A 27,227-nucleotide genomic window follows, 5' to 3' on the forward strand; every position below is an offset into this window, starting at 1 on the left:
TATGGGATTTTTCGTGGTATTAACCCTTTATATTATTAATATTATTTAATCTGTTCATTAGATCATATATTCGCATTTATCTGTCGGATGATATCATGGGTCAATTTGCACGCGTTAGGTTAAGTTGGATTTTTTAGTTTGGTCAAAGGCGACCTATGCATGTTGGGACGAGGGGACTCTTCGAAGTCCAAAAATTGCTCCTTGGAAACTCGATTCTAGGGCTTCGTTTGTTTTGCGGTAAACATTTTTCGAAAAAAAAAATCCTCATTTTCTGGCATTTAAGACGTGAAAAATAAGTGGTAAAAAAAAGTTTTCCGTCAGCGGAAAATACCCTTCTAAAATTGGGAAAAATGGAAAAAGGGAAATCATTTTTCCTCTTTCTCATGCTAGAGCCTTTTCCTCTCGCCTTCTTTCCAACCTTTTTTGAACTAAGATTCTATTTGTTTTATGGAAAATGAATAATTTTGAAGAAATTTTCCAGAAGGCGATCGTTTGTATCACTCGAGATAATTAGTTAATAGAAAGTGTTTTCATTATATTATGTCTAAATATTTTCGTGGACAATGAAAATATTTCTTGCTCGTTCATTTTTCGTAAGAGATATAAGCGATTGTTTTCGGAAAAAGATCTTTCTAATAATTCATTTTCCCCGAAACGAAAGGAGCCTAGCTTAACTCTTGAGATTCGCATAGTTGAAAAAATATGCTCCTTTTAGACGATGAAAAGATATTTTCCTTTTTATTTTTAGGTTTCAACTAAACATCAAAAAATATTGCCATTTTTTTTTTCTAGAAAATGACTTCCTTGAAAATCATTTTCCAAAAATGTCATATTCTCCGTGACTAACGGAGTCCAAGTAAGTGAATTGCAAATGAGATTTCACGATCTTGGAATGTGGGTCTTACTTGTTTCATTTTATTGCTCGATTAAATCCCGGGATTTAGTAGCTACAAATAGAAGTAAGCCCCATAAAAAACATTGTGATATTTTTCAAAAAAAAAAAAAGAGAGTCAAGTGTGTGAAAAAAGAAGTGGCAGCAAAAACTTTTGACGGGTCGTGAGGGTCGGAGCAACAGCGACGACAAAATGAGGATGTTTTGGCGACAGATGGAACGTGCCACTGACGTTAAAAACACGGAGCTTCTGTCGGGGATCGGGAGATTAGCGGCGGGTGCGCTTTGTCCGAAACACGGGAGCATTTTCGTTGTGGTTTCCTTTACAACTCGAAGTCTCGAACTCCTCTCTCGGAGAAAATTACCAAAACGGTTCTAAATTTACTGTATTTATGCCAATTCAGTCATAAACATTTTAATTATACCGACTGAGTCATAAACCTATTCACGTTTTGTTAATTGAATCTATCCTGTCAATTTTGATCGGAAATCGCTGATGTGGACATAGGCCGTTCTACGTGCCGTGACTGACGCTGACAATTTTTAATAAATATTTTAATATTTTTTCGAGATTTTTATTTTTTTCCTTTTTTTTCTTTTCTTCTTTTTTCCTCCTTTAATTTTTTTTAACTATGGCCGATGAGGGTCGACCCTCGCCGGCCACGGACGATGACGCCTTGCCCAAATCTGGGCGAGGGCTGCGACCCTCATTTACAGCTGGCGAGGGCATTGTGGCCTCGTTAGCAGTATGTGAGGGCTTCACTACCCTTGCCTAGTGGGCGGTGAGGGCCTAGCGACTCTCACCAGCCACAGTAAAAAGAAAAAAAAAAACAAAGAAAAAATAGAAGAATAAAAAAATTAATAAACAAGTCAAAAACTATTAAAAATTTAAAAAAATTATCCACGTAAACATTAATCGTGCCACGTAGGACGGTCAATGTCCACGCTAGCGATTTCCGGTCAAAATTAGTCGGATCAACACAATTGACAAAACATGAAAATGTTTATAACTCAAATGACACAATTAAAAGGTTTAAAACCGAATTGGTAAAACTGCGACATGTTGAGGACTTTTTCGGTAATTTGTCCCACGCTCTTTCGAGTGTTGACGACAGTCGTTCTCTTTCTTGAACTAGACGTTTCAATTTGAGCTTTGAACGAGCCCTCCTTTGATCTTGTGGAGTCTAATGGCTGTGGCGTTTAAGGGTAGTTCGAAATGATTCGAAGCTTGAACATGGGATTTCGCAAGGGTGGCGAGGCCAAATGCACGTAAAACATACGAGGTCGGAGCCATTGAATTGAGCCCAACCAAGCAAGCACTTACTAATGTCTGGATTTATGATGGATACAAGCGGCGCCCACGCTGTTCAATTCAAGTCCCAACAGCTACTAGAAAGGGCTATGGAATGCAAAAGAAATTGTAATGCATAAACATAGAGAGAATAATATCGTAACGGTGATGTTTATATTATCATACCGATCGATAATGTGATCCCACATTCAGTTTATTATTACCCCCACATTAATTAATTTTGTTGACGTTTATTGTCCGCATTAAGCCGCGTCCCAATTTTAAGTTAACTGTTTTGATGGAAGAGGTTATCTATGTAAGGGTGCGAATGAAAATATAAATACGTCTAAGTCAAACTCCTCGGGGATATAGAAAAACACGCAAGAGCGCAACTGACTAGAAGTACTCATTCACCGATCGTTCAAGTCTTTGCATATCTGGTTTTTGACTTCATTAATAGCTAGAGGTTTATACAGAATTTTTCACGTTTTCACATTTGATCCTGATTATGCATGGTTTTTGTTCATCCATCAATAATCGGAATCTTCAATCTTTTCGCGAATCTTCCAACAGTTTATATATCTCCGGTTCAAAATTCATAGTCGTTCCTGTACTTTCGTTTCAAGATATTCATTGCCCGCTCCATATTCAGTCGTTTTATATACAGATAGAGTTGATAAGGAAAATTGAGAATAGTCCCCAAAGAATTACTCCTAACACTTGTACTACACTGTTGATGAATCCTGGAACCTCTCTTTTGCCTGTTGAATTTGGGAAGCGAAACTCCAATGGCAGAAGACATCTCTCCTCTGCTATGGCACCTTACCATTTGTTCCGAAGACATATGCTCCTACACCCAACAGAAAAAAAAGAGCAGTTCGAATCAGGTTTTGATCAGGAATTCGACGATAGAGCAGTTTTCATCTGAAGCGCGATTAAAGTCGAGTGACTCGATTGAGAACAAACGATGCGCTAACTGATGAAGTAGTTTACAACTTTACACCAAGAAGAGGGAGTTTACCTAATGTGGGCATCAGCAAGGACAGTATGGCAATGCCGGTAATCTTGAGAGGCAAACCGACCTTGATCATGTCGGCGATTTCGATGTGGCCGGTTGTGAAGCCGACGATGTTGGAGGGAGTGCCGGTGGGGAGCAAGAAAGCAAATTGAGCCCCGATCGCTCCAGGAACCATCAGGAGCAGTGGGTGCACGCCCATGGTCTTGGCGATCTGAATGAGGAGAGGGATGAGAAGTGTTGTGGTCGCGTTGTTTGACGTGAACTCGGTGATCGTCCCGCTTATGGTGCAGACGGCCGGGGCGATGGCCAGGTAAGGTGCCGCCTCTAGGAATCCTAGGGTCTCCGATAGGATGTCCGCGAGCCCGCTGGAGCGGACGCCGTCGGCAATCGCGAAGCCGGCCCCGAGGAGGAGGATGATGTTCCACGGCAGCTTCTTGCGCTTGTTCCAGTCCATCAATTTCTCTCCTTTCTGCTTCTTGTTCGGGATTATGAAGAGCAACGTCGCCATCATCACCTGTTCTCAATAGCAAAAATCATGCGATTAGGATTTCGTAAATACCATGTTGCGTGACATAGCGACAAGAACACGAGTCGATGTCCAGATGGATCGAACATTTGGCGTAACTTAGTTTTGAACTCATATATACTCACACTGACGGTTCCATCGCCTGCTCTTCCTTCAAATAGAGCTCCCCAACCGGGAATGTCTTCTGTTATGCTTCTTGTCATCCACAAAACTATTAGCATCTGCACATTTTTTTCATTTATTCATCTTAATAATGCTGTCAATCCCATAAGCTAGAGAAATTACTAGTAAAATTCAAGTTAAGAACGCACCGAGAAGATGGTCAACACCATCTTTTCAGCAAATGCCATTGGACCTACACTCATATTTTTTCACACAAATTAACCTGAATTAGCTCATTCATCAACAAAGAAAAAGATGCCAGCCATTTTTCTTTTGATTAAGAAACACGTTGCACTTAATGATTTCAAGACCAAGATCATGAAATGAAAGGTAGGAAAGTGAGTTTTGGGGTCTCATTTACCTAACAGTTCAAGCTCTCTCTTGAGATGGGCCTTGTCCAAGTAAGCAGATAGAGCCCTTCCTGAGCCCCTTGAGCAGTACATCAAGCAGAGGATCCCCCACAAGCCCAAGAAGATCAACAAGGCCAGAGGGAACCCAAAGAAGAACCATGTGTTGAAGCTGATGGGGTTTGCCTCCGGGAAGTAGCTCTTCCACATCCCCACCAATATCAGGTTGACACCTGTCCCGGTGAGGGTGCTCATCCCCCCGACGGCGGCCGAGTATATCACCCCCAGCACCACCGCCTTGCAGAACTTGCCCGCAGCGTCGGGCCGGGTTGGCCCCTCCGGGAGGCGCTGGAGGATCCCCGTGGCGACGGGCATCATCATCACCGTCGCCGCTACATTATGCATCCACATGCTCACAAATGCCGTGGTTGCGCATATCCCGAGGAGCAATAGAGGCGGGTTCAGCGGCTCTCCGCAGAAAACTAATGTTATCTGCCTCATTCACAATTACTAATTATTAGGGGTGTAAAAAAGAACCACCCACATTAAAACCCGAACTGAACCGAATTGACCAGAACAAAAGATTTTGAATATTTCTGAATTGGGTTTCTCTTTTTTTTCAGGTAGTAAGTAAAGCAATGGGTTTCCGATGGTTTGATTGGTTTCATATCATAAACCCGAATCGATTCCAAAAACATTATTGAACTTACTTCAAAATCAAAACAAACATAGTAAACAGAGTTTATTAAACACTAAACAAATTCACGAATACGGAAAATAAAACCCGATAACCCGACACGATCATTTTTTGTTTAGTTCTATACGAGTTGGATCTTGAGTCTGATATCAGTGGAGACTCGAAACTGATTTGGCCTATTGTCACCCCTAATAATGATAGAGCTACAACTTAAGGATGACCAATTTCTCAGCATACAATTCATATGGTGGTTAAACTTTATGCGTATACGTTTAAACAGACCGATTTACTGAGTACCCTACTGGCTAATATTATAATATTTTCCTATGAGACAACATGATGGTTTATAGGAAAAGGGTATCACACATCTACATGTGATGATGCTTCTTTAGTCCACATCACAATGACAAATGCTTACATGCGTTATCATGGAGATTCCTCCCCAATATAAAAGAAGGGCATCATTGAGATGATGTTAGTGACAATTAATCCACATTATAGAATAGCTTTGATCCGATGATGAAGCATAATGTACCATACAAATTATTAGAGATCAAGAGAAACCCTCCATTTCGCTTTCACTTTGTGGACGCAAAGACAGGATTGAGACCTCTTTTGGAAGGGCCAGGACCCAGCAATATGGGGTGTCCTAGGCTCATAGATTTGACACAAAAGTTAATCCAAGAAAAATAAATTTGAAACAAAGAAAAAGTCAAGATAGAAATTCTTGAAATTAATGTTTATACTCGAAATAACATTTAGTGCAATAATCATGAACTATCTTGAAAATAAATTGCAAGTGGACCCATGTAGAAGAGGAGAAGCAAGATTATCGAAGAAGAACTCACATTCAAGGCGAGTCTCCGGTGGATGTTATAGTGCTCGACGGCGAGAGCAAGGATGAAGCTCCCAAGGACGAGCGCGATCACGTCGTCCATGTAAGACCTGGCGACGGCGTCTGCAGATGCGATCCCGAGCATCGGGAACAGGAAGAGCGGCGCCATCGAGGTCACCGGCATCGGGACGGCCTCAGTCAGCCACCACGCAAACATCCACGCCAGCACACCAAGCATGTTACGGCCGGCCACTGGCCCGTCGAGCCTCACACAGAGGCACGTCATGGCGCACAGGAGCGGGCCGAGCGCAACGAACACGTTCCCCGGCGTGAAGAGATCGAGGAGGGGCGAGGCGGACGGCGAGCCGGGTGGCCCTCGTCCGTCGCGATCTCCGTGGAGCGGGAGGAGAGGGGTTTTGGGGTCATCGTTGTTCCCATTCATCTTGTGGGGAGGTGGGGGGGAATTGTATGGGTAGCGGTTCTTTTGTACCTGTGAAATTTGGAGCTAAGTTGGTCCCGCTTTGGCAGTGGACAAATTCATCTTTTTCTTCTCATGGCAATTTTACTATTATCTTGCAATTTTTTTGGGTCTTGGATGTTGTCAATTAATGAAATTAAATGCGGTCTTAGACTTACTTTGTTTAATGTCATTATCATCTTCTTCGCTATTTTAACTAGATGGTAGTCCTTAATTAATTTTTATTTTCTTGCCCCCACATGTATGTGTGTCCATGCAGATCACATGGCAGCGTTGCGACTTTTTCAAACGTACAATCCAAGTTCTTTTTTTCTTTCTGCTTAGGCAATTTCAACTTGATTTCATTTCCATACTTATAGACGATTTTCCGGTAATATTTCCTTCCATCCTTGTAGAAACAAACAAGAAAGATTGGAAATGTCTCAATCCGAATCACTGTCGTGGCCATCAAAACGAAACCCGCCTTTGATCTGACCGGGAAGATGTTGCGCCATGCGAAATAAGCCGGGGCTGGAACCCGGCTCTGACATCATGTTACAATGTTTATTCCAAAAAACTTAATCAATAAGTAGAGAGAGACCACATATAGATGTGAAAAATATATAAAATTCATACATAACTATCCTGACACTATAATATTAATATGTTTTTTTAATTATTATGCCATTTATGAAGCTAAAATACACATCGATTAATCTTTGGTGAACACAAGAAATATCGAATTCTAATTACGTGACGTGGAATTGTGGTTAGTGCTAATCACCCTGAGGTGCTAGAAGCCTGCGAGATGCTGATGAGATCGTTTTCAAGCGCGTGGAGCCCCAACGATGGAGAATTTAAGTATGACACTCAGCTCCATTTTTACTTTTTTCTTTCTTAAACTGTCGTTGTTGCGTCGTTTTCTATATGTGGTCGTTTTGTAAAATCAAATGTTGTCTTAATCCAATTTGCTTACGTGGAATTTCTCGATGAAGATTGAGCTGACACCTTAGCACCGCCTGCTGATTATCATCATCTTTTTTTTATTAGCAAAATGCATTAAATTAATAATATGAGTTGAATGTTGTTTAATGGGTATTGATTCGCTAAATGGCTGCGGATTTGATTTATCACGCTCGTTCCAATTTGGCTAGAAGAAGTGTTGAAGAGATGAGGATCATGGCTCAATCATGCTCTTACACAACATAGGTTGAGTTAATCTCCTTATTTTAACATCTCGAGTCACATTAATATTGGGAAAATTGTCCCATCAATTCTAAACTCATCGTTTGGGTACTAATTCAATCATACACTTTTCAAAGTTGTTAATTTAGTCATAAATTTTTGCGCGAAATTCCAATATAATTCTCCCGGCCAAATTTTCGTCGGAAATCATCGACATGCCGGTGTGCCAATCGTCGGCCATCCTACGTGCCATACCGGCACGTCAACGATTTCTAATGAAAATTTTCTTGAAAGATTATATTGGAATCTCGCACAAAGACTTAGAACTAAATAGATAATATTGAAAAATTTATGATTAACTTGGCATCCAGAACTGATCGAATACTTTTGCCCATTAGTATCACCTTCAAGAATCTCTAATGTTCCGATCTTTACCTTTCCTATCCTATCCCAACTTAGAGGAATTTACACGTAATTTTAATGAGGGTCAAACACGTAGCCTCCGGCATGCTGTCTGGCTATGCCAACCTTAACCTAGGAAGGAGGTTCACGAGGGACTTTCGGGGTGGACCAAAAGGCAGCAGCAACAAAACAATCCAATAGCCGACAACCTTCCAAGAACCTTTAGTACCATCCGACCTAGCACCATTTCTCTCTCTTCATCAGCTCCAAAGTTTGGAAATAATAATTTAGATGATCGATTGAAGGGGATGGGGTACGTGCCACGTGGGCACAGCAGACAGGAAGGTGGGCCGTTAATAATGCAGCACTCCGGGCCAAAAACTTTTCTGTGGCCCCCACCGAAAGGGTTGATGATGATCTGGCAGCACTTTCGCACGTTGTGATGATCTGGCATGTTTTGATTGACTAGAAGTCGGGTGATGGACCAATCCATAGATACACGTTCATGTCGAAGGTCTTCCACGCGTGGCATCTTCTTAGTGGCTACGTACGCCTAATGATTGAAGATGGTGGCCAAAAATGAGCAGGGTGGGGCTGAACGATTTGGGCCAAATTCCCTAAAAAATTCCCAATTTTAACTTTTGTCCCAATTATATTTCAAACTTTTTTTTTTACCGTGGATGGTGAGGGTCGGCCGCTGGCGAGGTCGGCCTCGCCCAATTACGCCGGGGCCGAGCCTCGCCACCACGGTAGAGCCTCGCCCGCCGGCCATTGGAGAGCTCGGCTTTGCCGGCCCGGCGTGGTCGAGTTCTCGCCCGATCCGGGCGAGGCTCGGCCTCGCCGAGCAATCGGCGAGGTTGGCCTCGCCCGGCAACGGCGAGGTCGGCCGAGGCCGAACCTCGCGCTGGTGCTAGGCGAGGCCGACCTCGCCGGTCACGGCGAGAACTCGCCACGCCGTAGGCCACGGCGAGGTCGGCCTCGCCAAAGAACGGCGAGGCCGAGCCTCGCCACGGCCGGCGGGGCCGAGCCTCGCAACCACGACGAGGCTCGGCCCCGTCGGCTATTGGCGAGATCGGCCTCGCCTAACGCCGGCAGGCCGAGCCTGCGCCTCAGGCGTCAGCCGTCGCCGGGCTGGACGGCGACCGACCGAGCGAAGGTGAAACAAAAAAAGAAAGAAAAGGAAAGGAAAAAGAAAATAAAAAAAATAAAAAAATTCGAAAAAATAAAAAATAATGTTAAAAAATTGGACTAAAAATTAACTGGGTAGATTTGGGACAAAAGTAAAAGTTTGGGGTTTTTTATGAGACAAAAAAAAGTTTGAGATATAATTGGGACAAAGGCTAAAGTTGAGGATTTTTTAGGGAATTGGACCGATCGATTTGTGGTTAACTTAGGCTGCGCTTGAAAAAGCATTGTCAAGAGATTTTGAACTTATAAAAAGCTTTTGGCAAGAAGAGTTGTGTTTGGTGAAGTAATTTCGAAGCCGATTTGGCAAATGCAATGCATTCCGAAAGCCCTTTCTTTCAAGGCAAGGGCAAATCTGCTTTGGGCATTTTAGCATTTTTGGATATGCCGAAACAAAGAGCTGATGAAAGTTCTCGATTTTCCTTTTCACCCTCATTCAATAACTGTAATTTCAAATTGATAAAACAAAATCCTAAATCTCTGTCTTTTTTCTACATGCTTGACCAAAGGTCTTTTTAACATGTAGCGTGTTTTTGGTGGCTACGTGCACCAAATGGTGTCCATCAATGTTACGGTCTTCATTGGAGATGATTTAAACAAGTGGGAGGGATCAATGAGCTTGTTACAATCGTTAGCCTCCTTTGTGTTAAAGAACTAATGGAGTATATGGTAAAAAAGATTACATGACTTACATTATCAAAATTCTGCGATAGAAGTAGATATTGGTAGTGCAACCTTGTTTTACCAGGAAATATGATCATATCACAGATGGCCAATTGTGTATATTCATTTTGAGCTCTTGTTGCCAGTATTACAATTCAGTACTTGAGATCGAAATTGTGCAATGTCTGATTCCCTTGACTCGCTCATTATTTATTAGAGTCGTCTGAGCTCAATCTTCCCCATGTCAATCGCTCACTATTCACTTGACCCACCTTGGATCTTAGAGAGAAACTCTAGAAAGAAAAGGGTTTGAGAGAGAGTGCTCTATTACTCTTCTTGTGTGGATATTTGTGCAAGGTTAGAAATGAGGGGAGGAGCACTATATGAATGTGAACCCCTCCAATTATAACCGTAGATCTCTGTTCGATCTAATAGTAGGGATCTAATCTCCCCATCCACGAGCAACCCATTAATTACAAGAATTTTCTTGGATGCAAATGTACATAAATCAAAAAAATCCTAGAGAAACTTGAAAGCATGCCCGGTCATTTCGATCACCCTTGGCCTATTGCACCTTAAAAATCTCAGGTCTGTGACATTCACCTCTGACCAACTCGATGCTCTCGACTCGAAATCATTCACCTGCTAGATCGACTCTTTCTCCTGATCATCGACTCCCTCATAGATTGTTTTCGGAGTCCGCTCAGCGAGTGTTAATATATCCCACATTGCCTGTCTATCGGGTCTATATGCTCTTCATATACATACGTAGTCCCTTCATCTACCAGTTTAAATTTTTTTATTGGATCTTCTGACTACGAGGATTCGAAGCATCAGATTCTTTGTATCGAACCCAGTCATGTAGCTAGTTGTCAATGATTCATGTTCGGTCGGCATCACGACCTGGATAAGTTTCTTGCCGAGATGTGTGAGGCTGAGGCATTGACGGATGAGATTGTCACCATCGTTTGTCCTCACGACGAAGTCCTTCGCATACTGCAGTTAAAGAATGAGGATAAGTTCATTTCACATGAAAAGAGTGTTGACAAATATCGCTTCATTTGTCCAATTTATTGACGGACGATGCGTGTCACTCTTTTTTTGCAACAAAATAGAAGGCTTATAACTAATCACATACCTTTCATTTCCGGTCTTCTCTTGCTTGTATGCGGCAAGACTCCCATTTACTCAACAATGTATATCGAGCATATTAATCAACAATCGAACTCATATGCGAAGATATGAAACCACAAAATAGTGGTCGTCGAGCTTATGATAAAAAAAAATTTATAGATTGAATACACCATGATTTAATAGTTGAATGAAAATGAGCCCCCGATTGGAGAGAAGCTATGCCACTCTTTATAGAAAATCCATAGAGAAACTTCTCGAACCAAAGCACCAATAAAATCAATATCTAAATCCGTATCTGAACCATTGACATGGTCAATCTAATCTTTGCACGGTCAATTAAGGCAATACTAATTCCGTATCTGCGATCATATCTACTTTTTCAGTCTTTTTTTTTTTGCAAGTAAGCCCACTTTACCCGAATAAGTCACGAGCCCGTGAAATGGTAAGAGAAATAGATTTAATTCCGATGAGCCTAAATCTAATGATCTAATGTCACTATCGCTTGCTTCGGCTCTTTTCTTTTCATTTGGGGGGTGAGATAAGTGTACACGAAAAGAGAATTGTATAATCTTTGTATGTTTCATAATGAGGAGTACACGAGGAACTTAGATGGCTATATAAGATAACAAGATATTACAATATTAGTTACAATCAATTAAGATCAATCCACGATATCCACAATCACGAAGAATAAAGGAGATGGAGATAACGATATATCTCCGACTGGTAAAGGCATCACGAGGCCCCTGCAAAATGGCGTGTTGGACGTGCAAGACATATTCAATTTTGCACGGAAGCAGCCGACGAGGTATGCACCAATCTAGCTCCTGAGAGCCAGAACTCGCCATCACCGATAAGGCATGAGGGGCCAAGGTTGAAACCCCAGCTTAACCAACAACGTATATCAAGCATATTAACCAATAACTGGACTCATACATGAAGATACGAGACGACAATATAGTGGTTGTTAAGCTCATGACCGAAGTCTAGATTGAATCGAGCTTAATTTACAGATATAATAAAAATGACATGGCGTTGGGAAAAAACTATGCTGCTTTATATAGAGAAGCCATAGAGAAACTTCCCCTTTATCTGCGCTTAAAGTGCCAATAAATCCAGTATCTGAATCCGTATCTCAACAACTATTGCCAAAAAATACAATATGTATCTGAATTATTGATATGGTGAATCTATCCCTTACGGAGTCAATTAACACGATATTAATTCCGTATCTACATTGATATCTTCTTTTTCATTTTTATTTTTATTTTTGCAAATAAGCCCACTTTACATGGATAAGCCGCAAGTCCATGAAATGCAATAGAAAGTAGAAATAATCGGAGCATTTCACGCACATGACAAACTTGTTGTCCCTATTCAAAGTTTTTAGGATATGTAAGGTGTTTATTTTTTTTTCCAATATTACTAATTTCACAAGATTTCTCCAAACCTATCATTTCATTCTCAAAAGAATTAAAAGAAAAGGCAGGCTAATTAAAAGAATCGAGAGTAGATTACGAGTATATCTCAACATGTCATTCTGCGTGAAAGACTATCAATTCATTTCAATCTCTCAAGTAAACCAATTCATTTTTATTTTTCCTGTATTAATTAAGCATGCAAGATTAATCCAATCAGGTCATTAAAGAATAATAACAAAATGGCAAGTAAAATCTCTGCATTGCCGTATTAACAATGTGACACTTTGATGCACTTGTTATAGAAATAAATCTCCATATTCATTACTGTCATTAAAAATGAATAGAAAAAGGCAGGTTGCATTTATGTCACTATTTGAAAATACATGGCTAGTAAAAACCCATTCTATATATTTGCAAAAAAAATTTCTAATGGCAAGATTACACCAAATTCATCAAGCAATTAAATAAGGGTTAATAACACGAAAAATCCCAAACTCGTATACTTATAACAAATTTACCCAAAACTAATTTTTTGACCATAAAAAATCCTAAACTAGTACACCTGTGACAAATTTACCCTCCGTTAGTTTCCGTGAAAATTTACCGCCAAATTGCTGAGTTGGATGACATGTAACAGTTGACAGGTGCACCAGTTTGGGCTTTTATCCCTCTGTTTGTCACAAGTTTATCAATTTGTTTTAGTGGTATTAATCTAACTTTACGAAAGATAAATATGTCACAAGTGTACTAGTCTGGAATTTTTTGTGGTAAAAAAATTAATTTATGGTAAATTTATCATAGGTTTATTAATTTGAGATTTTTTATGGTAAAAAAATTAGCTCGGGGTAAATCTGTCATGGGTGTACCAATTTGGGATTTTTCGTAGTATTAACCCATTAAATAATAAATAAAAAAGGACATGTTGCAACAATGCCACCTTTGCAAATACACGGAAAGTAAATCTCGAACTTCTCACTTCATGGTCTACGTGAAGTGCCTTTGCCCCTCTATTGACTCTTTAAGTATATGCAACAAAGCCATTTCATTATCTAAACTAAAGCCATTTAATAAAGTATCCCAAAAACAAAATCAATTTATCAGCATTAACCCAAATTTATCAACTCATTAATGGATATATAACTAGAAAAGACAGATGAGCTGACCATGAAAATATGTGGCAAGTGAAATCTCAGGACTGCATTGACCATATTAACTTCCTTCGACACTTGGAAACTCTAATTATACAAAAACCATTTTCTAAGTTTATAAAGTCATTAAAATCGAATAGAATGCATATCAAACATTAATCAATAGTCAAAACAACGTCTAAATTCATTAACTAATCGAGTTTATGGCTTAGTCCTGCTGACTGAATATATTCTTCTTCTTTTATTTTTTTTGACGGGTTGATAAACCCATTTTAACATGTAAAGCTCGAGGCTCATTAAGAGCACCTTTGATCTCTTGATTCATTTAAGAAGCGAGTCAAAACCCGTTTAATAAGAAAAATATCTCATAGTCATCAAAATATTATCCTCCAAGAAGGAACAACTCAAACTCAATCTCCTGACAAAAGCTTGTCTGTAAGATTAATAATCAAGTATAACAGATGAAGTGTGCATTCTTCATCGTGTAACAAGTTTACATTTATTATAGCGAGGGAATTTCTCCAAAAAAGTCTCAAACTTATTATAAGACAGTCAATTTAATTTTAAACTTTTAATCATGTCAATTTAGTCCTAAACCTTTTGATAATTTTCCATTTCAGTCTTAAATCTTTCAATTGTGCCAATTTAGTTCTAAACCTTTTGAGGATTTGCCAATTTAGTCTTAAACTTTTTAACGGATTACCAATATAGTCATTTTGGCTAATTTTAGCCGGAAATTGCTAACGTGACCATCCAGTTAGCGTCAATCCTACGTGGCGCGACTGGTGCAGATGTGGACAATTTTTTGAATTTTTATTAATTTTGTATTGATTTGTTATATTTTATTATTTTTCTTTCTTTTCTTTTCTTTTCTTCTTTTTTCTTCACAGGGTCGGCTAGGGCCGTCGACCAACACCAATTCTAGGGCCTTTGCTGGCTGTGACCCTTATGTAGGCCCTAACAGGCCACAGCAAAGGTGGACAAGGGCTGCAATGCCCTCGCTATAGCCCGCGAGGGCTAGAGCAAGGGCTTGTGAAGCCGTCAACGGCCATAGCGAAGGCTCATGAGTCCTTGCCGAGTTCTGGTAAGGGTTTTATAGCCCGCCCAGGGCAAGGGGGTTGCCAGCCCTGTAAAGAAAAAAGAAAAAAGAAATAAATCAATAAAAGAATTCAGAATTTTTTTTAAAAATTAAAAAAATTGTCCACATCAGCGTCGATCATGCCTCGTCGGACAACCACTATTGAATGGACTGCCACGTTAGTGATTTTCTGCCAAAATTAGTCGAAAGAACTACATTGGCAATTCATTAAATGGTTTAGGACTAAATTGACAAAGACTCAAAAGATTTAGGACTAAATTGGCACGATTGAAATATTTATAACTGACTTAGCAGTCGTACAATAGTTTTAGGACTTTTTAGATAATTTTTCCTATCATAACGCATGTCACTGAGAAAGTTTGAGATATCTGGACATAAACTGACAAATTGATTGTTTAATGCATCAGTTCTAAGATAATAAATTAAAATTGTCAAACGGGATTGGACTAGATAATTCACTTTAGAAGCTTGACATATCTAAAGGCGAGCCCCCAATATAGAGCGATTATATTCATTAACACATTGGAAACGAGCCGATAGCATAATTAAAGCATTATATTTATTTAAATAACTAGACTGATTACATATGAGTCAACAACGTATATCAAACATGTATACCACATTACACCTATCATTTCGCTTGCAGCACTACACTTCCTTCTCTTATTATACTCTTCCAAGTTAATTCTGTTCATAAGCCTCAATGCGTTTCTACTCTCCGTAACACCGATTGCCCGACCGAGTTGCTACTCTCATCGCCGATTGAATATCCTCGTAGATCACTTTCGGAGTCCGCTTGGTGAGTGTTTGAAGCGCCATGTTCTTCGTACCGAACCGAGTCATGCAACCAGCCATCAATCATTCACCGATGAGATCGTCGCAATCCTGTGCCCTAGCACTGCAGTTGAAGAATAAGGATGCGTTCATTTCATTCATTTTATATAGAAAGAATAAAAGGCTTATATCTAATCACAAACCTTTCATTTTCGGTCTCCTCTTCTTCGCGCGCAGGAAGACTCTTACTTAACCAACAATGTATATCGAGCATATTAATCCATGATCAGACTCATATCCGAATATATGCAACCACAAAGAGTGGTCGTCAAGCTTATGACCAAATTCTAGATTGAATAGAGCATGATTTACATTATCAAATTGGAGAGAAGCTATACCTCTATTTATAGAAAAGCCATAGAGAAAATTATTCAATTGATTGGGACCAAAGAGCCAATAAAGTCAGTATCTGATTCCGTATCTGATACGGTTGATCTATTCCTTGCACAGTCAATTAATGCAATATTAATTCCGTATCTACACTCATATCTTTTTATTTAGCTTTTTTGACAAGTAAGCCCAATTTACGTGAATAAGTCACAAGCCCATGAAATGCACCGGTAAACTTTAAACTCATAGGTCAGGTAAGATGGGATTTAAGAGCCGAACCGATGGCTTGAACATAAAAATACTTGCACTTAATTAACGATGGAAGGAATCCGATATATGTCATTCATATAATGCATATATCCATGCAACTTTTACTAAACTCCAATAGGTTTTAGTAAGATAAATATCTTATAACATAATTTGTCCATCGAAAACTCATTGAGCTAGCCTTAATTTAATGGTTGCTACACACCATAACCATAAACATCACAATGGTCGTCACGGCATTGCATAGTCCTCATTCCAACCACTCTTTTCTAGAGAAAATTACAGGTTGCCCCTAGAGATTATTTTAGCCAACTCTCTATAATTTGTTTTGTCTTGATTTGAGCTAAAATCTAAAGTTAAAATATAGAATGATGAAATCCAAAACACCTAGCATTAAACGGGCAAATTCAAAACAGAGCCATCGCCAAAAGGCCTGCAACTCTGCTAGTAAAGGGATTAGGGGGTGAAGACACTAGTATCACGAGTGTGGGGTTCAACTCCCACACTCTGCAAAAGATAGAACAAAAGTCTGAGAGTGAGAAGAGTTAGAGATAGGACCGAATAAAAAAAAATAAAATAGAGCCATCAGTAAGCTAAAACCGTGAAGCATGCAGTTTCCCTTACTAATTTCAACTAGAAATCACATTTTTATTTTCCTCATGATTTTAATTTAAGGAGAAATTTTAATCCACTTTGTAAATCAAATGCTTCATACTATGTGTTTTCGAATCTCAAGCCAAAAAAGGAAATTTGTGCACAGTTGAAAAATGGAATTATATAGATTGAGTCAAATTGATCACAAGAGAGAGACAGAAAAACCCCTAAAAGTAAAAGAGCCAAATGTGTAATTATAATATTATAAAGAGTTAGTACTAAAATCATAAGAGATTGACTCAAACAACCCTAAAAGAGCCAAATGTAACCACTATCTATAATCATAGGCCAATATAGGAAAGTTTCGGCAGAAGTGAGTACAAAATGAAATTATAAGTCATTAATTAAGATAAATTGTGCCAGACACATAAGCCAAAGTTGATAAATAAATAAATTATAAATCATTGATTGAGATAAATTAAATCACAAGAAATTCAATTAAGTGTTCCGTAATATGTCAGATTATAAGGCAAAATTGGAAATTTGGGTAAAATAGAAAACAATAAAACCATAAAATTTAATTAATACTAATTAATCTCTCTCTCTCTCTCTCCAAAAAATTTGTCTGTCTCCAAGCACTCATCATCTTCCAGAGAAAAACTGGCAAAATAAGAGGAATAGCAAGCATATATGATTCAATATTTTCTCTAACACTTCCCTCATAGTGTATAATCAGCCTTTGTTTTCATGTGGACGTGTCATGTTATGAAATTATTTCTGGCCAAAAGATATAATTTTAAGGGAAAATTTCAAATAAAAGTATGAAGTGATGTTGTTTTCTTAAAAGAGGGTTTTTGTTGAGAATACAGGAAAGAAAGAAGATGTGGAAAGCTGAAGGAAGTTCTTCAAGTCTTCTATACGCTGTTCTACGTAACTGATTTCTGTTCTTAGAGCAAAGGAAAAACAGACTAGTTAGCATTCTGTTAGTTCAGTTCAACAAGATTTGTTTCTTCTGTTAGTTTAGTTGTTCAGTTGCATTTTCTGGTATATGAGATGTTAACTCAAGTGTTAGTTTTGTGGTATGTATATAAACAGCAAGATTCACGAGAGTAAAGTTGAGCTCTCAGATGAAGTTCAAGTTCTTCAACTATAGATTTCTTTTCTTCTTTCTTTCATTTCTCTAGTATTTTTCACATAGTATCAGAGCATTCTCTGAGAGCAAAGCTTGATCTCATTCGTTGAACACAACAATGGCAGCAAGAACACCGAGATATCCTTTTCCTATTCATGTCAACATTACTAACTTCGTTACAATCAAGCTTGCTGAAGACAACTTTCTTCTCTGGCAAGCTCAGTTTTATAGATTTCTTCGCAGTCAAGAGCTATTTGGCTTCATCAATGGAGAAATTCCACCACCTCCATAGACAATACAAGCTGAAGTTGACGGGGAGAGAGGTCGAAGTAGTCAATCTTGATTACACTGATTGGGTGAAAACCGATCAACTGGTATCTTCATGGATAAGTGGTGCAGTTTCTGAGAATATCCTGGGGCTAATCATCAGCCTGGAAACATCCTATGAGGTATGGCAAACTTTGCTGAATAGATTCACACAGAAATCAGTAGCTAGGGAGTTTGAGTTGAGGGGGAAACTGCAGGCATGTCAGAAATGAAATAGACAGCTATCTGATTATCTTAGAGAGTACAAACTGATTTGCGATCAGTTAAATGCAATAGGAAAACCTGTGGATGAAATAACTAAAGTTTTTGGCGTCTTGGAAGGACTAGGATCTGAGTATGAAAACTTCAAAACAACCATGTATTGTTTGAAACCTCAACCTGATTATGATGAGGTGATATCACAGCTAGAAAGATTTGAAACAAGACTGCAGAACTATTCCTTGAATCAGTTTAATCCTAACTTGGCATATTACGGAGAAAGAAATGTTGAGATGGAACCGAAGATAGTTACTAGCAAAGAACTTAATCAGCCTAATCTGGCTTTTATGGGACAGAGAGGTAGCTTCAGGGGAGGACGAAACTATGGCAGAGGTCGTTCATTCGACAATCGAGGTCGTGGTTATGGTTATCAAGGAAGAAGTCAGAATTATAGATCATTTAGTCTGACTCACGATCAGGAGGCTCAGCATTTTAAACCACAGAGTCCTGGTTTTCGACCACATGCTGATTCTTCACAGAGATATCAAGAGACTAAATCTTATCCCACTCAAACCTCTGCAACTTATAAGAATTTACGGGTTGTGAAAGAGACAGATGGAATTCGAGTAGCATGTCAAATCTGCAAACGACCAGGGCACGATGCACTTCGATGTTGGTATCGGTTCGACAATTCTTATCAAGACGAAGCTATTCCTCAAGCTCTAACAACAACACATCTTGAGGATCCTACAGGCAGTGAATGGTATCCTGACACAGGAGCCACAGCTCACATCACTACTAATCCTGGTATAATTCATAACCCCTCAAAGTATACTGGACATGATACTGTCATGATAGGAAATGGATCATGTATTCCTATTACTTACACTGGTAATGCGTTCTTACATTCTGAGCTTGATGTGTTACCATTAAATGATGTACTGGTGGTTCCTGAAATCAAGAAGAATCTTCTTTCAGTTTCAAAACTGACTGATGACTTTCCCTACTCTTTTGTGTTTGATAAAAATGGTGTCTATGTGAAGGACAATCGCACCAACACCACAGTGATGCTAGGGAGAAAAGTTGGGGGGCTCTACCGAGTGGATCCGCAGGAAACTAAGGCTCTACTTACGCAGAGGCATAAGGCAGTCGAAGAAGAAATATGGCATCAACGACTTGCTCATACCAACTCACAGATCTTGAAGCATCTCCAACGACAGCAGAGGATCTGCTGCACTAAGAAAGCACCATCTGTGTGTGGTAGTTGTCAACTTGTCAAAAGTACTTCACTACCTTTTCCCCCTTCTGATTCTGCAACTGAAGTTCCTCTAGAAAGGATACATTGTGATATTTGGGGTCCATCACCAGTGACTTCACTTCAGGGATTCAGATTTTATGTCATCTTTGTTGACAATTTCTCTCGCTATAGTTGGCTTTATCCAATGAAGCTGAAGTCAGACTTCTATGATGTTTTTCTTATGTTTCAGAAGTTTGTGGAAAACCAACTTAATCATAAAATCAAAGTTTTTCAATGTGATGGGGGCGGTGAATTTACTAGCACCAGATTTCAGCATCACTTGGAAACTTGTGGTATTAAACAATACTTATCTTGCCCCTACACCCCTGAACAAAATGGGATTTCCGAGAGGAAACATCGTCATGTAGTAGAATTGGGCCTGACTATGCTCTACCATGCTAGAACTCCATTACAATATTGGTTTGATTCCTTTTTGACTGCCAATTACATCATTAACTTGCTTCCAACTCCTAAGTTGCAGATGGACTCGCCTCACAGTAGGTTGTTTAAACAAGTACCGAGCTATGATCATCTTAGGGTCTTTGGCTGTGCTTGTTATCCCTGCCTCAGGCCCTATGCACAACACAAGTTTGATCCTCGATCCCTTACATGTGTTTTTCTGGGATATAGTGAGCGTCATAAGGGGTATCGCTGTCTAGTTCCTACTGATGGTCGAATATATGTCAGTCAACATGTGCAGTTTAATGAATGTTTCTTTCCTTTTACCAAGAAACTAAATAGTGACTATCCTCACTACACTTCTCTGTATCGCAAATGGGTTGATGAGGTAGACTTTCTGGATTCTAACAAGCTGCGTTCCATGCGACACCCTTCTATTTGTACCACTGGTCATTTACAGGAAACTGACGTTATGGAGGTTGGCCATATTCGTGTCCCACATATCACAGAGCCGTGCAACCACATGTCTTTATCATCCTCACAACCTCCTACTAACCATGAGGTCTCAGGATGTTCTGCTCCAGATAATGCAGCACCAATCATTTCTGTTGATGATTCAGCTCATCCAAGTGCTTTTTCCCATCATTCCCATGATACCTCTGTTCATCCTATGCAAACTCGACTCAGGTCTGGTATAACTAAACCAAATCCCAGATATGCTTGCTTAGCTGAATACAATGTTCCAGCTGAACCGAAATCACTTAAATCAGCTCTAGCTCATAAGGGCTGGACTCAAGCAATGCATGAGGAAATGGATGCCCTACATATGAATCAAACTTGGATATTAGTTCCAAGATCAACTGAGATGAATATTATAGGTTGTAAGTGGGTGTTTAAAACAAAGTTAGCATCAGATGGAAGTCTTGACAGGTTGAAGGCTCGTTTGGTTGCTAAAGGGTTTCACCAAGAAGAAGGAGTAGACTTTTTTGAAACCTTCAGCCCTGTAGTGAAACAAGCCACACTTCGTATTGTCTTATCAGTGGCTATGGTAAAGCACTGGCCTGTTCATCAACTAGATGTCAAAAATGCCTTTTTACATGGCACACTCACTGAATCTGTCTATATGGAGCAACCCCCTGGTTTTATCAATCCTACTTTGCCTCATCATGTCTGTTTACTCAAGAAATCTTTGTATGGTCTTCGACAGGCTCCACGAGCATGGTTTGAGAAATTCAGCAACTTCCTTCTTGAATTTGGTTTTTTCTGTAGCACCACAGACCCTTCTCTCTTTGTGTTTCATCGTGGCACTGACACAATCTTGTTGCTTCTGTATGTTGATGATATTGTGTTGACTGGTAACTCACATCACTTGCTTGATGATTTCATCAAATCTCTGAGTATCTCTTTTCACATGAAAGATATGGGCTCACTTCATTATTTTCTGGGGATAGAAGCCAAATGCACCTCAGTTGACCTTTTCCTCTGCCAAACCAAGTATGCTATTGATCTTCTTACAAGAGCAAACATGCAAGACTGTAAACCTATCACAACTCCACTATCTGTAAGGCCTCTGCACACGACGGATGATGATATCTATCTTGTTAACCCACTTGAATACAGAAGTTTAGTTGGAGGGCTTCAGTATCTCACCATAACTCGCCCAGACCTTGCTTATGCTACTAATCTTTTATGTCAGAAAATGCAGCGACCAACAATTGCTGATTTTCATAAACTAAAGCGAGTTCTTCGATATGTTAAGGGCACTGTGAATCTGGGAATCTTCCTCCATTCTCAAAGTTCCATGACCTTATATGGTTTCTCGGATGCTGATTGGGCTGGCTGTCTTGATACCCGACGTTCCACAATTGGTTTTTGCACATATCTTGGTGCCAATCTCATCTCCTGGTCTGCTAAGAAACAACCGACTGTCTCTCGTTCATCTACTGAAGCAGAGTATCGAGCTCTTGCATCTGCTACTGCTGATCTTACATGGATTAGTTTTGTCCTACGTGATATTGGCATCTCTCTTCACTCTCCTACAACTCTGTTTTGTGTAACCAGTCTGCCATATCACTTACCACCAATCCTGTCTTACATGTTCGAACTAAACATATTGAAATTGACTTTCATTTCGTCAGAGAAAAGGTCTCCTTGGGATCCCTACGAGTTCAATATATTCCTAGTAATCGACAGCTTGCTGACATTTTCACCAAGGCTTTGCCACGACTTGATCATTTCACTCTCAGAACCAAACTGGGCTTGGGGTTCAAACCTGCACCCAGTTTGCGGGGGGATGTTGAGAATACAGGAAAGAAAGAAGATGTGGAAAGCTGAAGGAAGTTCTTCAAGTCTTCTATACGCTGTTCTACGTAACTGATTTCTGTTCTTAGAGCAAAGGAAAAACATAGTAGTTAGCATTCTGTTAGTTCAGTTCAACAAGATTTGTTTCTTCTGTTAGTTTAGTTGTTCAGTTGCATTTTCTGGTATATGAGCTGTTAACTCAAGTGTTAGTTTTGTGGTATATATATAAACAGCAAGATTCACAAGAGTAAAGTTGAGCTCTCAGATGAAGTTCAAGTTCTTCAACTATAGATTTCTTTTCTTCTTTCTTTCATTTCTCTAGTATTTTTCACAGTTTTGAGTGAATCTTTTTTTTTCAAATAAGAGCCCGAAGTAGCTAATTTTGTCTTAAAAAAGAGTCTAATCTCACATATGCCTTTCACTGTTTCTTTACAAAGACTTTTTGCCCCTTTGTTTTTCTTTTTCTGTCTTTTGTTCTCTATTTACCTTCTCTCCTGCATAGCAGCCTTCCTACTAAATAAACTCTTGATCATGGGTGTTTAAAATTTTCATTTCGGCACAGGACCATGGTCAAGAGGTTAAAGCTCAAGTGGCCATGGCCGTGGCTGAGAGCTCGGAGAGATGGCGGCCGTGGCTACGAGTCAAAAAGAGAGAATGGCCATTGGCATCGTCGAGTGAGCGCTAAATGGAGGAGCGGTCGTAGGTGATCCAGTAGGGAGCTCATCGACGACTTCATGACATCGAACGAGATCGGACCTCAAAAGTGTCTCAGCACTAGTGCGGACGGAAAAAGGAAGAACAAGATGAACAGAGAGCATAAGAAAAATAAAGATAGAAAAAACGTCCTTGAATGAAAATACCCTCAACTATGGCTTGGAAAGTGGCACGTGAGTGGCACATGCGAGATCAGGTTTTTTTTAGACAAAATTGGCTACTTCGTACCCTTATTTGAAACAAAACTCACCATGGGCTCTCTTTTGAGAAAGTGGCCTCACTTCAGATCATTAGTTGAGATTTTCTCTAGATTTAATTCCTACGAGCCCAAATCTAATGATCTAATGCCACCATTGTTTGCTTCAACTCTTTGAATACTGAAATCTTAGATATGATGAGTTCCAAATATGCAGAAGAAAATTGTATATTTTTCTGTGTGTTTCATAATGAAGAGTACATGAGTATTTACATGCTTTACAAGATGACAATGTAGGACCAATCAAGGATACATACAATCAAGGGAAAAATATGCATAATCCCAAGGGATATGGAAAATATTTTAGATATATCTCTAACATGACGATGATAGTTACAAACTTTACGATGATAATTACAAACTTTTCTCAATATTGAAATACAATCGTGTCTACAAGTGCAACTTTCCAAAAAACAGCAGTTGTGCCAATCACGTAGTTAGCCACCTCCTAGAGTTTTGCAATCATCGCCTTCCGAACGTTCACCCTGCTCTAGACCTATCCATTGTGTTCAACTATTGCAAGTCGCTCCGAGGAGTCGTCGTGTTGTTCAACGACGCTTGGCACTTATCTTGCCGGAGCATGCTTGCAACACTTGTGAATGGCATCTTTCATTCAGGTGTAACAAGGCCCTCACAAAAGGGCATGTTGGATGTGTGGGACTTATCCGATTAGTTGACAAGGTACTGCTTCGAGCTCAAACTTGCCGTCGCCAATAAAGAGCGAGGGGCCAAAGTTGAAAACTCCCACTTAACCAACAATGTATATCAAGCATATTTACCAATAATTAGACTCATAGATGAAGATATGAAACGAAAAAGCAGTGCTCGTCCAGCTTAGGACCGAACTCTAGATTGGATCGAGCTTAATTTATAGATCTAATGAAATGACAACGATGGGAAAAAAAACTATGCCCCTATATATAGGGAAGCCCTAGAGAACCTTTCCCTTTGTTTTCGACTAAAGTGCCAATAAATTCTGTATCTTAACTCCGTATCTCAATCATTGCCACAAAAGAAAAAAATCGCATATCAATTATTGATATGGTAAATCTATCCTAATGTATTAATTCCGTATCTACATTGATATCTTCTTTTTTATTTTTATTTTTTTGCAAATAAGCTCACTTTACATGGATAAGCCACAAGCCCATGAAATGCGATAGAAAACTCTAAATTCATAGATCAAATAAGATGTGATTCAAAAATAGAAATAATACAGGCACATCACACTCATCACAAATTTGTTGTCCCTATTCAAAGTTTTTAAGATATGTAAGGTGATCATTTTTTCCCAATATTCCTAATTTCACAAGATTTCTCCAAACATATCATTTCATTCTCAGAAGAATTTAAGGAAATGGTAGGTTAATTAAAAGCATCGAGAGTACATTACGAGTACATCTCAACATGTCATTCCGCGTAAATCAATTCATTATATTTTCCCATATAAATTAAGTTTGCAAGATTAATCCAAATTTATCAGGTTATTAAAGAATAATTTGAGAATGGCAAGTAAAATGCCATATATATAACAAAATGGCAAGTAAAATCTCAGCACTGCATTGCCATATTAACAATCTTTGACACTTTGATGCTCTTGTTATATAAATTTATCACATTCGTTGCTGCCATTAAAAATGAATAGAAAACGACAGGTTGCAATTATTTCACCATCTGAAAATACATGGCAAGTAAAATTTCACTGCATTATCTGCGTGAATTGTCTTTGACATTAATTATGAAAGAAAAATCCATTTAAATATGTAAAAAAAAAAAAACCCCCACGCTACTTATGTAATGGACAAATTGATTAGTAAAAGCCCAGTTAATATCTTCCCAAAGATTTTTTATTTTGCAAGATTTTTGGTCTTTAAATAATAAATCGAAAGACAAGTTGCAATTCAGTCACCTTTCAAAATAAATGGTAAATAAAATCTCAATTACCTAACGAGTTTTCAACATTAACCCAAATTTATCGGGTTATTAAATAATATATAATTATAGAAAGATATGTAGGCTAGTTATAAACTTCATGAAGGTGACATCCCATTGTCTATATTAACATTCTTTGGCACTTGGTAACTCTAACTTTAGAAAATCATTTTTCCAAGTTTATCAAGTCATTGAATAGAAATTGACATACTGCAATTTTACATTATCTATGAAAATACTTGACAAGTGAAATCTCAACAATGCATTGTCCACGTGAACAGTCTTTAACACTTTTAACACTACTTATGTTAAAAAAAAAATACAGACAAATCAATTAGTAAAAGCCCATTTAATATCTTTCAAAAAAATATTTTAATTTGAGAGATTTTGGATCTTTAAGTAATGAATAGAGAAGGACAAGTTGCAATTATATCATCTTTCCAAATACATGGCAAGTAAAATCCCAACTACATGACAAGTTTTTTAGCAGTATGTCACGCCCCGAACCCCAACGGACTCGTGACACCCCTCGAAGGTCGTATTGAACGCAACGTCCCAAGACGCTTCGCCGACCCAAACGAAACACGCGAAGACAAACGCAAGCGGAAGCGGAAATAAAACAACCTAGACAAAAGATGATGGCAGAGGGATAGCACAAAACAATAATTTCATTTACGCCATAACAACCCAGGCTACTAACGAATAAACCACATTCAGCAAAAGGGGACGGTGATTGAATAGTCTACTACACTATATAAAAAGGGGGCATACAAGAAGGGAAGCAACATCGATGTCCACTACCACTTCCGGTCTCCGAACCGCATATGACGACTGTTCGCCACTTCCAGCCTGAAAATGTTTAGCAACGGAAATGAAATAAATCTCAATAAGCAGACAACCTAAACCCCACCTAGGCCAATGCGTACCCAGACAAGTCTCAACATGCAATCTAACCACCGACAAATTGGAATCCACATAGACATACTTACCTCGCCTCCAATCACACGCCAACTCTGCATATTAGTCCAATCACTATAAGCAATAATATTCCAAGAACACATCACAATCACTCGAGCGCCATACACACGTGCGTTCACCCAATTCAATCAAGCATATTCCACATGCATGTCCATCCAACTATCCATGACCCGCGTAAACACGCCTCGGGTCCTTTCCCACAGCCCGCGTCAACACGCCTCAAGCCCATTCTCACAGCCCGCGTCAACACGCCTCAGGCTCAACTTTCTTCCCAATGACCCACGTAAACACGCCTCAGGCCCAACTTTCCTTCCACTGACCCGCGTAAACACGCCTCAGGCCATTCAGACAAGCGCATACGCCACATTATTCAATTAATTACCACTTCTTTCACATATTCAAACAGCGCCCAAGGATATTCAATCAACCACAGTACCATTCGCCACTCATGCGCACCAAGACAACCACAATTCCACCAATTAAAGTCACACTCACAAACAGTCATTCAAGGTCAGCCAGTACTCAACATCAAATCCTCACGTGAGCACATAATATCAAGCATTGAATCAGCCCACAAATCAAACAACATTCGATTGTAACAACGCTCGCCATTCCAACACATTTTAACCCACATTCCGCTCGATAAACCCACCAACATCACTCAACGTACTCAATTTCCAATCATCCACTTTAGCCCACAAACACGAACTAAATAAGTCACAAATCCAACGGATCAAGTCACATTCCACCAAGCATGTTCAGTCGCATTAAAGCCGACAAAGTCAACCCACACTTAACACAATCAACACACATTTGGGCATTAAATTCCACCACACGGATAGTGAACAATTCAGCCACCACATGATCAACGTTTCATCACCTTTCAAAGCACATTTCAATCTATAAACTCAATGATATCCACCCACAACCTCAGCACCCAAACCAGCTATTAATTCAGCCTTAGATTACCCCTAATCCAACCTCCAAATCAACCAAACTCACACCATAATCCAGCCATAAACAGTCCACCCACTTCACTGTACAAATTAGCCTTAAATAACCCCTATTCCATTACACAACAAGTCTAAACGAGTCCAAGGATACCTATAATCCTAAGCGAAGATTAGGGAGTCCGCTTACCTCGACTTGAGCAAGAAAACGGGGCTGGGCCACGGGGAGGATCGCCGGGACAGCGGTGGCGGCAAC

General features: G+C 39.4%; 1 protein-coding gene across 1 annotated transcript; it reads right to left on the minus strand.

Annotated features, from left to right (window-relative positions):
• Nucleotides 1-2,797: 2,797 nt before the first annotated feature.
• On the minus strand, nucleotides 2,798-6,276 carry LOC130139308 (tonoplast dicarboxylate transporter-like). Its single transcript, XM_056316042.1, has 6 exons — nucleotides 5,782-6,276; nucleotides 4,251-4,728; nucleotides 4,039-4,082; nucleotides 3,853-3,948; nucleotides 3,205-3,715; nucleotides 2,798-3,033 (listed from the first exon to the last, which is right to left on the minus strand). Exons 1-6 carry the CDS (start codon nucleotides 6,208-6,210, stop codon nucleotides 2,996-2,998), a joined length of 1,596 nt encoding a protein of 531 aa, XP_056172017.1. The 5' UTR covers nucleotides 6,211-6,276; the 3' UTR covers nucleotides 2,798-2,995.
• Between the last annotated feature and the right edge of the window lie 20,951 nt (nucleotides 6,277-27,227).

The sequence above is a fragment of the Syzygium oleosum genome, unplaced genomic scaffold, assembly GCF_021117445.2.
Source record: "Syzygium oleosum isolate NSW1041296 unplaced genomic scaffold, Sole_v2.1 Sole_v2.11, whole genome shotgun sequence".
Taxonomy (NCBI): Eukaryota; Viridiplantae; Streptophyta; class Magnoliopsida; order Myrtales; family Myrtaceae; genus Syzygium; species Syzygium oleosum.

What these genes read in the sequence shown, in the direction of transcription:
- LOC130139308 (XM_056316042.1), bottom strand. Translation starts at nt 6,210, where the DNA reads ATGAATGGGAACAACGATGACCCCAAAACCCCTCTCCTCCCGCTCCAC. An exon ending in GAGAGAGCTTGAACTGTTAG is followed by an intron (nt 4,083 to 4,250) that starts GTAAATGAGACC and finishes ATATGAGTGTAG; the next exon opens with GTCCAATGGCATTTGCTGAA. An exon ending in TGGTGTTGACCATCTTCTCG is followed by an intron (nt 3,949 to 4,038) that starts GTGCGTTCTTAA and finishes AAAAATGTGCAG; the next exon opens with ATGCTAATAGTTTTGTGGAT.